At 30.3% G+C, this 14,294-nt stretch overlaps 1 protein-coding gene across 6 annotated transcripts; it reads left to right on the plus strand.

Annotated features, from left to right (window-relative positions):
• Positions 1-2,250: 2,250 nt before the first annotated feature.
• Positions 2,251-5,971, plus strand: LOC105784365 (U2 small nuclear ribonucleoprotein A'-like). 6 transcript variants are annotated; one of them, XR_008192905.1, is made up of 8 exons: positions 2,251-2,569; positions 2,659-2,755; positions 2,852-2,928; positions 3,045-3,135; positions 4,165-4,264; positions 4,882-4,976; positions 5,058-5,119; positions 5,629-5,971. XR_008192905.1 is itself a non-coding variant. In XM_052626829.1 (7 exons), exons 1-6 carry the CDS (start codon positions 2,488-2,490, stop codon positions 4,930-4,932), a joined length of 498 nt encoding a protein of 165 aa, XP_052482789.1. In that variant the 5' UTR covers positions 2,251-2,487; the 3' UTR covers positions 4,933-4,976; positions 5,058-5,971. The 6 variants fall into 6 exon arrangements, 2 of the variants coding, with proteins under 2 accessions (XP_052482789.1, XP_052482790.1); XR_008192906.1 differs by adding an exon at positions 3,487-3,572 and having other exon boundaries at positions 2,659-2,699; positions 2,797-2,928; positions 5,058-5,971; XR_008192907.1 differs by adding an exon at positions 3,490-3,572 and having other exon boundaries at positions 2,659-2,699; positions 2,797-2,928; positions 5,058-5,971.
• The last annotated feature ends 8,323 nt before the right edge of the window (positions 5,972-14,294 follow it).

Below are 14,294 nucleotides of genomic sequence, written 5' to 3' on the forward strand. Positions count from 1 at the left end.
AATAGACAACTTTGAATTTAAATATAAGTGAATAGTGAAATTATGTATAATGCTAATTAAGCATGTTGTATACATAAAGGATGTGGAATGGAGAGGAGAAGGAGGATAATAAAATGTATGAATGAATTGTGTATAAATGGTCATATGCTCGATTATAATCAGTAAATGTTAAATTGAATAGTAAATATGTATTGATACTGAAGGACTATTGCGGTATTGAAAAGCAATTGATCAAATGTTTAAGAAATTTAGTCATGATATTTATATTTGTGAAAATAATGATATATCACTACACCAAAACAAGCTTTTAGCGGCACTTTTAGCGGCGATTGGACCAAAAACTCCGCTAAAAATCGAACATTAGCGGCGCTTTATGAAAATCGCCACTAAAGATTTAGCAATAGCGGCGTTTTTAAAAAAATTTCCACTAAAAATGAGCATTAGCGGCATTTTCCAAAAAATGCCGCAAAAAACCTAAGCCCAACGACGTCGTTTTCGGGCCTTTCGTGGTCTTTAACGGCGTTTTTGGAAAAGCGCCGCTAATGCTCTGGTCTTTAGCGGCGTTTTTAGAAAAGCACCGCTAATGCTCTAGTCTTTAGCGGCGTTTTTGGAAAAGCGCCGCTAATGCTCTGGTCTTTAGCGTCATTTTTGGAAAAGCGCCGCTAATGCTCTGGTCTTTAGCGTCATTTTTGGAAAAGCGCCACGAATGCTCTGGTCTTTGGCGGCATTTTTGGCAAAGCGCCGCTAATGCTCTGGCCTTTATCGGCATTTTTGGAAAAGCGCTGCTAATGCTCTGGCCTTTAGCGGAATTTTTAAAAAATCGCCGTTGTTAAACCGTGAGGATTTTCGCATACATACCAACATACATTCAAAACTTTTTTTATTCACCAAAATAGATTTGCACAAATTCGCAGATCTAGCCTTTAGTGGCGTTTTTTGGAAAAGCGTCGCTAATGCTCTGGTCTTTAGCTGCGTTTTTGCAAAAGCGCCGCTAATGCAAAATACTATTATTTAAAATAATTTTAAAGTTTTTTGGTTATATGATTACTGATTGTTTTTTAATTTATATATTAAATTTTTTTATATAGTTAATTATATAAAATAGTATTAATTTGAAAATATTAAATTAATTATCACTGTAGTTTAGGGTTTTTGGTTTTTGGTTTAGGGTATATGATTAATTTAAGATTTAAGGCCGGTTTAGGAGTTACTATTTTAAGGTTTAGGGAGTATGAATTTAAGGATTATGGATTAGAGATTATGGTTTAAGGGTTGGAATTTAGGGTTTAGGAGTTAGGGGTTAAGGGTTTATGGGTTAGAGGTTATGGGGTTAAGAGTTAGGGATTCAAGGGTCGGGTTAGGTTTTTGGGTGTAGATTAATTAGTTTTTTAATTTATATTTTAAATATGTTCTTATATATATAATTGTAAAAGAAAAAATAATAAATTTATTTAGGGTTTTTAGTTTAGGGTATATGATTAATTTAAGATTTAAGGCCGATTTAGGAGTTACTATTTTAAGGTTTAGGGAGTATAGATTTAGGGATTATAGATTAGGGAACATGGTTTAAAGGTTTGGATTTAAGATTTAGGGGTTTAGGGGTTAGATGTTTTGGGGTTAATAGTGAGGGATTTAGGGTTTAGGCCTTAGGGGTCGGGTTAGGGTTTTGGGTTTAGATTAATTAGTTTTTTAATTTATATTTTAAACATGTTCTTATATAATTGTAAAAGAGATAATAATAAATTTAATATATTGAATTATGAGTATAGTTTAAATTATTTAAGAGATATATAATAGATAGACTTTATATGTATTGAATGGTTAGTTTAGGGTTTAAGGTTAAGGTTTACTTGAGATTTGTTAAATGATAAAATTTTATACAATTAATTAATGCGTTTATATTTAAAAATTTTAATCTAAATCATTCGATATATTTAAATATTAGTTTAAATAGAATTAATAAATAAGTTAAAAAAGTAATAGATTGATATGATTATTTAGGTATAATTATTTATTTTGGAGAGGACCAAATTATAAGAAATAAAATTAAAATACAAAAATAAAATGAAATAAAAATAAAAATATAATTTTATCTAATTATTATAAATATTACTTAAAAATTTTAGAATTCTTTATTTAAAACTTTTATCAAAACGTCACCGTTTAACTTCAATAAATTAATTTTAGAATTATGCATTAAAATTTAATAAAACGGTAAAAATCATTTTACATTAAAGAAAATCACGTAAACATAGTTAAAAAGCTCCCATTTTCAAACCAAATCCAAACCCTAAACTGCGCCTCTCCCAATTTCTTCTTCTTGGTACTCTTTGTTAGTTCGTCACATGATAGGCTCTTTTGTCTCGGTTTACTTAAGATGGTAGATTAAGAGATGATTCCAAGTTTAGGGTTCATTGAACAAAGAAAGCGGCGGTGGTTTAGGGTTTTAGCAGAGCAAAAACATAGAAAAGGAGGAAGTAGGTAGGCATGGTGAAGCTCATGGCAGACTTGATTTGGAAGTGTCCTCACTTCTTCAATGCCCTCAAGGAGCGAGAATTGGATCTTCGAGGTGCTGCTTCGCCCTTCTTCCGCTCTAACCCTAACCCTCATCATAATAATGTTCTCAAAATTCCCTTTCTTTCCTTTTTCCCCTTTCAGGTAACAAAATTGCTGTAATCGAAAACTTGGGTGCTACCGAGGTGTGTATTACTTTGTTTGTACTAGTTTTTAGTGCATTCGTAGCTTTAATTTACTGGTGGGTTCTTTTTTTTTTTGTTACATTTGCTAAATTGATAGGACCAATTCGATACCATAGATATTTATCTGACAATGAGATTGTGAAGCTGGACAGTGTCCCTTATCTTAAACGCTTGGGTACTTTACTTATAAACAACAACCGAGTTACTCGTATCAATCCCAATATTGGGGGTAAGCTTTGAATCAACACTTCAATTTCCCTTGTACTTTAACATGTGCCCTTTTCCTTTTGGTGTTGTCTCTTGGTAGGAAGGCTCTTATGCTGTTCACATTTCCCTTTCTTGCAGAGTTCTTGCCAAGTTTACATACGTTGGTTCTCACAAATAACCGGCTGGTGAACTTAGTGAAGATTGACCCTCTTTCATCACTCCCTAAGCTGTAATTCCTTAGCCTGTTGGATAACAATATTACAAAAAAACCTAATTATAGTTTATATGTGATTCACAAACTCAAATCACTTCGTGTTCTGGATTTCAAGAATGTCAAAGCTAAGGTGATTGGATATGCTAAACTATTATTTTGTCCTTTTATACGGTTTTAATCTGTTATGTTATGCATATGCTGTTGCCCATATGAAATTGCTATGTTTAATTGAGAAACTTCTGGCGGCATACTTATATTTATTCTCCTGAGTATTTTCCTGACTGAGCCTTTAGCTTTGTAAATCTGAACTTCCTTTTTGACATTGTTTAATAACTTCATGGTTTGGTTTGAATATATATTTTGCAGCAGCAAGTGTAGGTTCACGTAATGCTGTTATGTGGTGACTGATTGAGAATTAGATAATCGATGGAACACTATTAGATGTTAGAATGGTATCTTATTCTTTTCTGGCCTAGTCAAAATATGTTTAATGTTTACTATATCATTATTTTAATATTATATTATATTTAATAATACTTTTATTATTTAATACATTAGCAATAGTTTTCATTATCAAAATATAACTTTCTTTTGAAATATTAAAATAAATATAGAGTCAAAAAGCTTAAAATTGGCATATAAGATTTAGTTTTTATTTATTTTACTATTAAAAATTATTATATTTATGAATTATGAACCTTTTGATTTTAATTACTGTTAAATTCTAAATTACAAGATAATTCATAGTTAACAACTCAAAAGATAAGTAATGCGCATCCAATATTATTATAGCATTTTATTTTTGATATTATATATTCTAGCTTATCCAAAATATAAAAATAATGTTTACTATAATATATTTATTTATTTATCTTATTATTTTTTTAAGACCTATACTCGTGTTTTCATTTTGTCATGGCAACTTGTTTTTCATGTTCATGCAAGCAATACCATAACGCTCTCTGTACTTCTCTGGTTTAATAAGCTAGTAGAAGAAATTTATTGAATGGAGAGCCTTAGCTAATTTAGGCTTTTTAATGTCAGAAACTTCTTACGTGCCAAACATACATGGATAAAGAAGGTATCAGGCAGCAGTAGTTGTTGGCATTTATCCCAAGACATCACAAGCACTACATTTTACCGAGTAAGAGTAGTTGATAGAGGCCTTCTTTTTTTCCTGGAAGCTAATTAGTTGCTATTAAAGTTATTGATTTAGAAGAATCGTAAGTGGATACCTTTGTTATATTTTCCTTGATTTATTCCTCATTAAATGTTAAATGTTTTGACTTTCTGTTGCAAAGTCTTGTCTTTTCTCACTTTCCTGTGTTTATATTACACAGGTAGCAAACAAACTTTATCAGTTGAGCTACATTTCAAGAAAATGTACATTTTTTTCTGAAATTTTTTAATTAATAAATAAATAACTGGGGCTAAAAGTATGAATGAAGTTATGAAGCTAACGGATTGTAAAATGTTCTATTTGGTATAATGTGCATAGTCAACACAGTTAGCAGTTTAACTTTTATGATTTCCAAACACATTTTCCCTTCCTTTTTTCTTACTATGTAAACCCTAACCATGCAATCTCTGGATATATTCATGCGAGCATCTTGCTGGTTTCTTCTAAACATTCAAGTTCTGAATTTGAAATAACGTGTCATCTAAATGTCACAATCTATTGGTTCCAGCTTTTGATTGTTCTTAAATGTACTGTACTTTGTTTATGGTCAAATGTCTCATGATGGTTGCCTACTTGTGTAGGTCCAGTCTACATCTAATGGAGCTGATTCCACTCTATCAAACCCCCTATGAGAGGAGTCTGCTCAAAATTCTTCAATATACTCTAACAAACAGAGGTTTGCTTTTTTTTTTTCACTTTTGACATTAACTGTATTGTTAATGATGCTGACAATTCTAGCTGGCTTTTCAATTGTCAGCATACATCCACCACTTGCCTTTGGCCCATCGCCTAACCTTGAAGCCCTTACAATTGAAGCAGATAAGTCTAAAGATCAAGATGGAGATAGTTATTTACTTGATAGTTCACATCTTTTCCGGTATTTAACTATTTATTTATGCCTTAACATGTCCTTAGGTAAGGGCTGATTGTTTATACAAAAATTTTGGTTAAGTTAGTGGTAGTTTGGTTTTTTTGGACTTGATCATCATATATTTTTTGAATATTATGTATTGGATCTTTAAATCTTTTATTAGAGTTATCCTTCTATAGCAGAGGCTTAAGTCTTTGTTTTGAACAGGTAAGTCCATGGAACAATTTTTTATCCTTGTAGTCCATGTTTTATTTTGATTTTTCTGTGATTAAACTCTAGTACTCAGGGCAGTAGTTGTTGGGATGTAAAATCTATTGTCTATCTGCCTAAATATATGACAAAATGTAGAAGTACATATTGGAGATACTCTCACATGCACATTCATTCGTTTGAAACACAATATCTAGTTATTTGTCTTTGAACTGAGTTAGATTTTTACATGCTTATGTAGGAACACATGCCCTATGCCCTATTTTCGTTTAAGGACCGCCAAGGAAATTCTGAAACAGAAAGCTGATTGATCGGATGTGTATGCCGGCTTTCATCAACTACTTTCGAAGGCCTTACTAGGAATTGAAATGGTGTGCAAAGAGATTGCTTCTTCTGATCTGATTTTTCGATATAAATACTGGACAAAGTATGGATATTTCTTGTAAGTTGCATTTACTACTGTTAGTAAAATAGGATTCGCTTCTTAGGATCTTAGTTTCTTCACTTGTATTAGACTCAACAATGGCTTGCATTGCATTGGTGTTGATTTTACCTAAATTTCGAGGTTTACAATTTTTAGTTTTTATTAATTATTTACGTTTTCTCAGTTTTATTAATATTTATTATTATTTAAGCTTCCTTTATTTGCCTTCTTTTATCATTTTCATAGAAAATTTAATTTAAATAATATTTTTTATTTATCCTTAAAAGTATATTTAAAGTTCAAATTAAAAAAATAAAACATAATATAATATTTATCATAAAAATAAATATTATTTGATTAAAGTAATTTTTTTGCATGATATGTTTTTAATGGCGTTTTTGCGAGAAGCGCCGTTAAAGGTTTGTTCTATAGTGGCGTTTGTAACAAAAGCACCGCTAAAGGTCATGAGCTTTAGCGGCGTTTGTGATAAAAGTGCCGTTAAAGGTCATGGTCTTTAGCGGCGTTTGTTACAAAAGCGAAGCTAAAGGTCGTGGTCTTTAGCGGCGTTTGTAGGTAAAAACGCCGCAATAGTTAGCGGTGCGTTCAATAGCAGTGTTTTTTGTGGCGTTTGTGAAAGCGCTGCAAATACTTTTAGCAGCGCTAAAAAGCGCCGCTAAAGGCAGAAAAAAGCGCCGCTAAAGGCTTGTTTTGTTGTAGTGTATGGATGATTATTCATTGAGGTTGCATTGATTAATTCGGTTTATGTGATAGAAATGTCAAGAACATTTGTCTTTGATATGTGATGGTCATGTAATGCCCTGAAAATTTGTTTATTTGTGTGGTTTAAAATGTATCTATATTTTATTATATAACTTATTTTGTAATTTATTTGACAAATGATAAAAATTAATTCAGTTACTATATAAGGTGAATTATGATTTGTGAAGCATATCTATATTTGGCAATAATGGATAAAATATATTTATGTCATGGGTGAATGGTTAAACATTTGGGTTAGTATAAAGTGTATATTTAGTAAGGTTTGTTCGAAAAGAAATAATAGGTTTTGGTTTATATCGAATAGAGAAAATTTGTACTATATTTGTGGCTAATTTTGTTAGCTTTGTGGGAGATGAATGGATAATGTATATATATGTGACAATTAGCTTACTAGATAGTGAGTAATTGATATATTACATTAGTTAAAAAGGAAAATTTGACGATATGAGAATATGTAATGATACGGATAAATTCAGGTACTGAGGATGAATTCAACAAGTAAGTGAAAATTTATAAATTCATACGATGAGGAAGTGAAAGATTGTGAGTATATTTAGCCAAGAAAACCCTAATTAACGACTCGAGAATAAAAACTTGAAATTTTTAATTTAGATGAAATTTTACAACTTGGTTTACTACGGTTAAAAGTGTGTGATATCTCCGAGCTCTAACGAAATTGTTTTGTTAAAACAGAGATGATTTTCAACTGAGTTATTTTCGATAATGTTGAAAATGATATTAAAATAAATGAAATATGTTCACGTTATGTTGGAATTTGGAAAGGTAAGAATAAAAAAATTCGTGTTATGTATGTGTTCATGCATGAAAAGAGATGATCATAAAAAAAAATATATTTTGTGATAAGCTCATCCGAAAATGTTGGTGATTATATGATGCTATGTGCTCAACATATTTGATTAAGTGAATATGGTAAGTGAATTTAATTAAATAGATGAAATGTATGTTTATGTATATCTGCTTGAATAAGTGAAATCAATATGTGCATATGGTAGAATCTTATGTTTAATTGTTAAGTTAAAAATAACAAGGTATTTTGTTTTATGTCTTTACTATTAAATCATGAATATTATAATAGTATGAAAATTGAATTGGAAGATTAAATCGAGTAGAACGCAAGAATGAGTACTTTCGTTCAGTGATATGTGATTTCCGTATAAGACCATATCTGGGATATGGCATCGGTGTGATACGTGCTATTGTGTAAGACCATAGCTGGACTATGGCATAGAGAAAACAAATTACTCAATTCTGTAAGACGTTCTCTAATTGAATAAATGTCGGTAATTAAAATAGAAGCTAAGTATTGAAATTTAATTAGATATTAATATTGAGCTCGAGTAAGTAAATTCATTGTGTGAAATTATGGGTGACAAAAAATATTCATAATAGATAGATGTGTTAATTTGCTTGAAATGAACTACGTGGTTATGATGGCGTTACATTGATAATAAATGCAAAGTCATATATATATATATGTATCTATGAGAGCAAGTTAGAAGCTTTATGACCTCACCATCACCCCTTTATCAAGATTGTTTTATGACAAAATTATCTTGATGAGACAAATATGTTTTTCAATTGAATTAATTTCGACAAGATAGAAGTAAACACTTAAATGTTTGAGTGAAATGTATTGATTATGAGTTGAAACTCCTAAAAGTATGGATCAAAGAGTATAACATTTTGTTATTGATAAATGCTATTATTATATGGACACATGAGTTGTGATATTTGGATTATGATGCTATATAGAAATTTCGATTGTGAATTAGTGGTTTGAATTGGAATATGAATTATGTGTTGAGAACAAAAGTGATTAAAAGCAAATGTTCATTAAATGCTTTGAGAATGTGAAATTAGTAATGAATTGGCTATTTGTGATAGTATGTGTTATGCGTATTTATGTGTAGGGTAAATTTGAGGCTTTATTACACTCACCCCCATATTAGAAAAATCTTACAATAAAATTTGTAAGATTTTGATTGAATAAGCTTATGAGTGCAGTGTTACAGAAGTTTGTGTACGGAAGATTAATAATGTGATCAGAAAAGTGAATGAATTAGCAAATGAAGACAATATATAGAGAGAGATATTGGATAGTTCTAAAAACTACTTAGATTATGCAAAGTTACTATCACAAAAGAAGTTAAATCCGAATAAATGATTTATTCAGGTATGATATTTAAAGAAAGAACTAACCGAAAATTTGTGTGGATCGATTTCTGTCAGTAAAGAGATAATGTGAAAATTTTTAATGACAGAATTAGACGGTGGAATAATATTTGTATGGTATTGATAGCCGTGTACAGTGGCTATAATTGGGTAGTTTCTATGATTTCTTTTGAGTATCCTGTCTGTACGATTATCCTCAGAATTATATGTGACTGTTTAGTTCAGAAAGAATTCTTATCGTATGAGAATATTAGCTAAACATATTAATAGATGATGGTATTATTGGTCTGTTTGGGTTATATTCGACATTGTCATGTCTTTTTATCTGGTATTTATTTCCTTGTGAGAATATGAAAATCGACGGTAAAGTTTGTATAAGGCTAATATTTTGTTTCTACTGGCTATTGTTCTGTTGAATATACATGAAGATTATATTGCTTCTATTAATTTGAATTCTAATATCTATGAGAGATATTGATCTTTTAGGCATCTTTTGGGATATCATCGAAATTGATATTATTTTATATAATGGTAGTGGCTTCTATATAATGATATGTCGGGTTATATGAGTTTGAATATATCTACCGGATTTGAAATAAACTTTGAGTATATATATAGATTGAGATTTAATCTGGAAGAAGAATTTATATTCTTGAGGACTTGATACAGAATTATATCTATCGTAATGATTCTAATTGAGAAATGTTGTGGTAAATTAAAGTAAATCTGATTGTTGAAGCTTTCTTTTGCACGAAAATATTGTCAACTGAAACATCTGTTATGATTCAGCCTGAGTTGAATAAATAGTTATTGATTATCAACATACGTTAATGAACTGTTTGAAGAGTGTTCTAGTGAAAGAGTGTACAGAGGTATTTTGTGATTTCTTATAGTTAAAGCTGAAGGAAAAGAATTATGTGACATATTTGATGACTATAGGGGTTTAAAATGTTTAATGTCAATGAAAAATCTTAAGTTATGTCTGGATTTGAAATGTATTGAGTGGAAGCAAATCATTAATCTACTTTTGATAAGATTTTTGGGGACGAAAATCCCTAAAGGGGGGAGAGTTGTAATAGCCCGATTTTAAGCCTAGTCGGAGCAGTGGTTTCGGGACCACAAATCCGATGAGGAAAAATTAATTTCTTATTATATTTTTATGGTATACAGTTTCATCGAAAGATTTCTTGAAAATTTCGTTTGAAAATTTCGACGTTTGAGCACTCAATTTAGTCAAAAGGGCTAAATTGTAAAAAGTGCAAAAGTTGAGTTCTAGAAGCTAGAGGTGTCAAATTGATATGAAATTTTAAATTGGAGGTCCTTAAATGGTAATTAGACCATTTTTTATGTTATGGACAAAAATGGACATGAAATAGGTGAAATAGGATATTTTTAAGTTAAGGGAATTTTGGTAATTTGGTAATTAAAACAAATTAAAAAGACAAAATAAGGCCAAAATCATGATCTTCTCCACGATTGCTGGCCGAATATCATGTGGACTCCATGGCTAGGGTTTGTTCATTCTTTCAAGCTTCATGGTAAGTCCGTTCTAGCCCCGTTTTTCTCGTTCTTTATATTTTTAGAATCCCGGTAACTTGCTTAAGCTATTTCTATAATTAATTCGAGCTAGAAATTATGTTTGAAAAATTAACCATAGATTAAAAGTGTGAATTTTGATGTTTCATGATAGAATATGAAGCTTAGAATTATGTTAAACGATTTTTGCTAAACGATTTTCAGGGAAAACGAGTGAAACGGTATAAATGTTAAAAATTATTATTGTTCATAAGTGCACTTTAGAGCAAGAATTTGATGTTACTATAGAAGAAAAAATTGTTCAGCATGTCATAAAACATAAGAAAAAGGAATAAAATTTAATTTCCGAGCCTAGGGGCAAAATCATAATTTTGTGAAACTTTAGGGGCAAAAATTTAATTTTGGAAAAATGTGATTTTTTGAATGAATTGAATAACGTGAGTGTAGAATAAGTTAAATGTGTTATTATAAGTCAAGAAAGACAAGGAATTGACTTTGATTAGTGAAAAAGAAAAAAATGAGAAAAAGTGAGAAATTTCCCGATTGAGTATTCGGAATAAAAAGGGATACGAATGAAGTGACAGAAATGATCACATGTGTGACATGGAATGTGTGTAGGTCACTATGTGAAAGTGAAAGTGATGGTCACGTGTGTAGTACTATGTGTAGGCTACTACGTGTATCAGAATGAAAGGTCGCATGTGTAGTACTATGTTCAGGCTACTATGCGTACCAGATAGCTTCGATCACGTGTGTAGTACTATGTGCAGGCTACTACATGTATCAGTTATTAATGGTCACGTGTGTAGTACTATGTGCAGACTACTACGTAAACCGGAAAGTTCGATCACGTGTGTAGTACTATGTGAAGGCTACTACGTGTATCGAATGATAATAGTTAAATGAGTGGTACTATGTGCAAACCACCGAATGTTCGCTATTATACCGACATGTTTAATGGGATATGAGAAATTGTGAACCAATAAGAATATGTGATTGAAATGCGATGAGTTGCAAAAGAGTCACTAGAGTGATGAAGTTTTGTACCGTGCTTACAAAATAAATTGTTATAATGTTATGTGAATGAGTGAATTTGAAACAGAACAGATTTGGATAGTGACAGTGACGTTAGTTTGAAAAATCACCAAAAATTATAGGAATTGATTTAGTGGTTGATTGAGATATGGAATTAAAGCTTAATGGGTTTATTTTTACATAAAAGAAACATAGCAAACAAAAGAGTTATACATTTTGAGATATTTGAGTTTTAGTGAGTCAGGGTCGGATTGATTTCGGAATCCCCTATTCTTTCTTTGGAAAATAATTAAAAATTGTACAAAAATAATTATGAGTTATAATTTATATTATTAGAAATATTAATGAGTTTATTTTCAAAGGAAACAAAGAGAAATATCATCCAAAATTTGTACAATAAGATAATTCATTTTTAGTGAATAGAGGTCAGAGATGTTGAGCAGTGAAACATGGGAATATTTAAAGAATAAACTGTACTAATTGGCCAAGTCAAAATTCTGAATATTTTATGGTAGGAATACATGTGAGTCTATTTTTGGATAAAATTAATGGAACTTAATTTAGAGCTCTATAGCTTCAGATAAAAATGATTTAGTGACTCTGACTCAAATAGACAGCTTTGAATTTAAATATAAGTGAATATTGAAATTATGTATAATGCTAATTAAACATGTTTTATACATAAAGGATGTGAAATTGAGAGGAGGAGGAGGATAATAAAATGTATGAATGAATTGTCTATAAATGGTCATATGCTCGATTATAATCGGTAAATGTTAAATTGAATGGTAAATATGTATTGATCTTGAAGGACTATTGCAAGTATTGAAAAGAAATTGATCAAATGCTTAAGAAATTTAGTCATGATATTTATATGTGTGAAAGTAATGATATATGGATGATTATATCATTGAGGTTGCATTTATTAATTCGGTTTATGTGATAGAAATGTCAAGAACATTTGTCTTTGATATGTGATGGTCATGTAATGCCCGAAAATTTGTTTATTTGTGTGATTTAAAATGTATCTATATTTTGTTATATAACTTATTTTGTAATCTATTTGACAAATGATAAAAATTAATTCGGTTACTATGTAAGGTGAATTATGATTTGTGAAGCATATCTATATTCGCAATAATGGATAAAATATATTTATGTCATGGGTGAATGGTTAAATAGTTGGGTTAGTATAAAGTGTATATTTAGTAAGGTTTGTTCGAAAAGAAATAATAGGTTTTGGTTTATATCGAATAGAGAAAATTTGTACTATCTTTGTGGCTAATTTTGTTAGCTTTGTGGGAGATGAATGGATAATGTATATATATGTGAAAATTAGCTTACTAGGTAGTGAGTAATTGATATATTACATTAGTTAAAAAGGAAAATTTGACGATATGAGAATATGTAATGATACGGATAAATTCAGGTACTCAGGACGAATTCAACAAATGAAAATTTATAAATTCATACGACGAGGAAATGAAAGATTGTGAGTATATTTAGCCAATAAAACCCTAATTAACGACTCGAGAATAACAACTTGAAAGTTTTAATTTAGATAAAATTTTACAACTTGGTTTACTACGGTTTAAAATGTATATGTTCTGGTAATACCTTGTACCTTATTCCGGCATCGAATACGGGTAAGGGGTGTTACAATTGTTTTGAAGAAGACTTTGTTTAACGGCTGCTAGACTTTTTAAGTAAAGGTAAAATGGGATTTTTAATTTTTTTAGGGTTTTTTTATTATAAAAAACACCCACTTAACCCTCTTATAATTGATATATATATCTGATGAATCATAATTCTTTAAATATTTATTCGAACATAATAGTCATAATAGAAATTAAATAAATATAACAATTTTTTAAACTGAAAATTATAATTACATTAATTATAATAATGATTTCGGTAAACTATATTTATTTGAGTTTATATACGAACCAAAATCATATAATATGTTCCCATTATGTGTACAACAACCTTGTACACATAATATGTTCAATATTTGATTACCCAATTAAATTAATTCTACAATTAATTTAATTCATGTGACAACCAAACACAATACCAACTATGTTTTGTTCCGTTCATTTCAACCATAGGGTGTGACCCTGTAGGTTCTTGTAACGTTAGCAGTAATACTAGAACGATTCTAATGTTACAAACAATGAGTGGCATCTAGCAATGCATCATTGCTACCTAAGTTACAAGAAATCATGATTCGACATAACCTTTTTGCGATTAACCTTTCATGCATTAATCCTTAAGTCCTTTATCTCAGGGTTGGACACAAGTCATGGAATAGTCACACTTGCATAGTCCATCCCATATTCCTTGATATCTTGAGTAGACTATGATATACAAATAAGTACGACATCTCATATCAGCTTATTTGAGCATGGTCATGCATTTCTAGTCTCACTCAATCAAGTGGCATAAGATATTACTCCCATTATGTAGGAGGGACTTATCATATATCGATCAACCATATCCCTCTACATAGATCGTGGTATATCCAACATCTGCCTTTATAGAACAACCAGCTACGGTGTACGTTTGACTGTATCAAAATATACAACTCACGATGTTGGGATAATGATGATCTCAAGTCTGAGGATCATATACATATTAATCACTATGAGTAATGTTGTGACAATTACATAATAATCCATCAAACATACTCATAACGGGTCAGTCCAATATGTTGTTCTTTAACATACATATTCATGCATTGATTTTGACACACCATATCAATGACAACTCTTTATCATCAATCAACTACATGTTAGTCTTAATGCATTATTGTTGTCCTAACCAACAATAATACTTGACTAAGGACCTTTTAAGAATAATCATATTATTCTCAGGACATTACTATAAAACAATTTATTTATACACACAGAAAAGAAATTGAAATAATAATGGTAACGCCTTATATT

This window comes from Gossypium raimondii, chromosome 13 (genome assembly GCF_025698545.1).
Source record: "Gossypium raimondii isolate GPD5lz chromosome 13, ASM2569854v1, whole genome shotgun sequence".
Classification (NCBI taxonomy): domain Eukaryota; kingdom Viridiplantae; phylum Streptophyta; class Magnoliopsida; order Malvales; family Malvaceae; genus Gossypium; species Gossypium raimondii.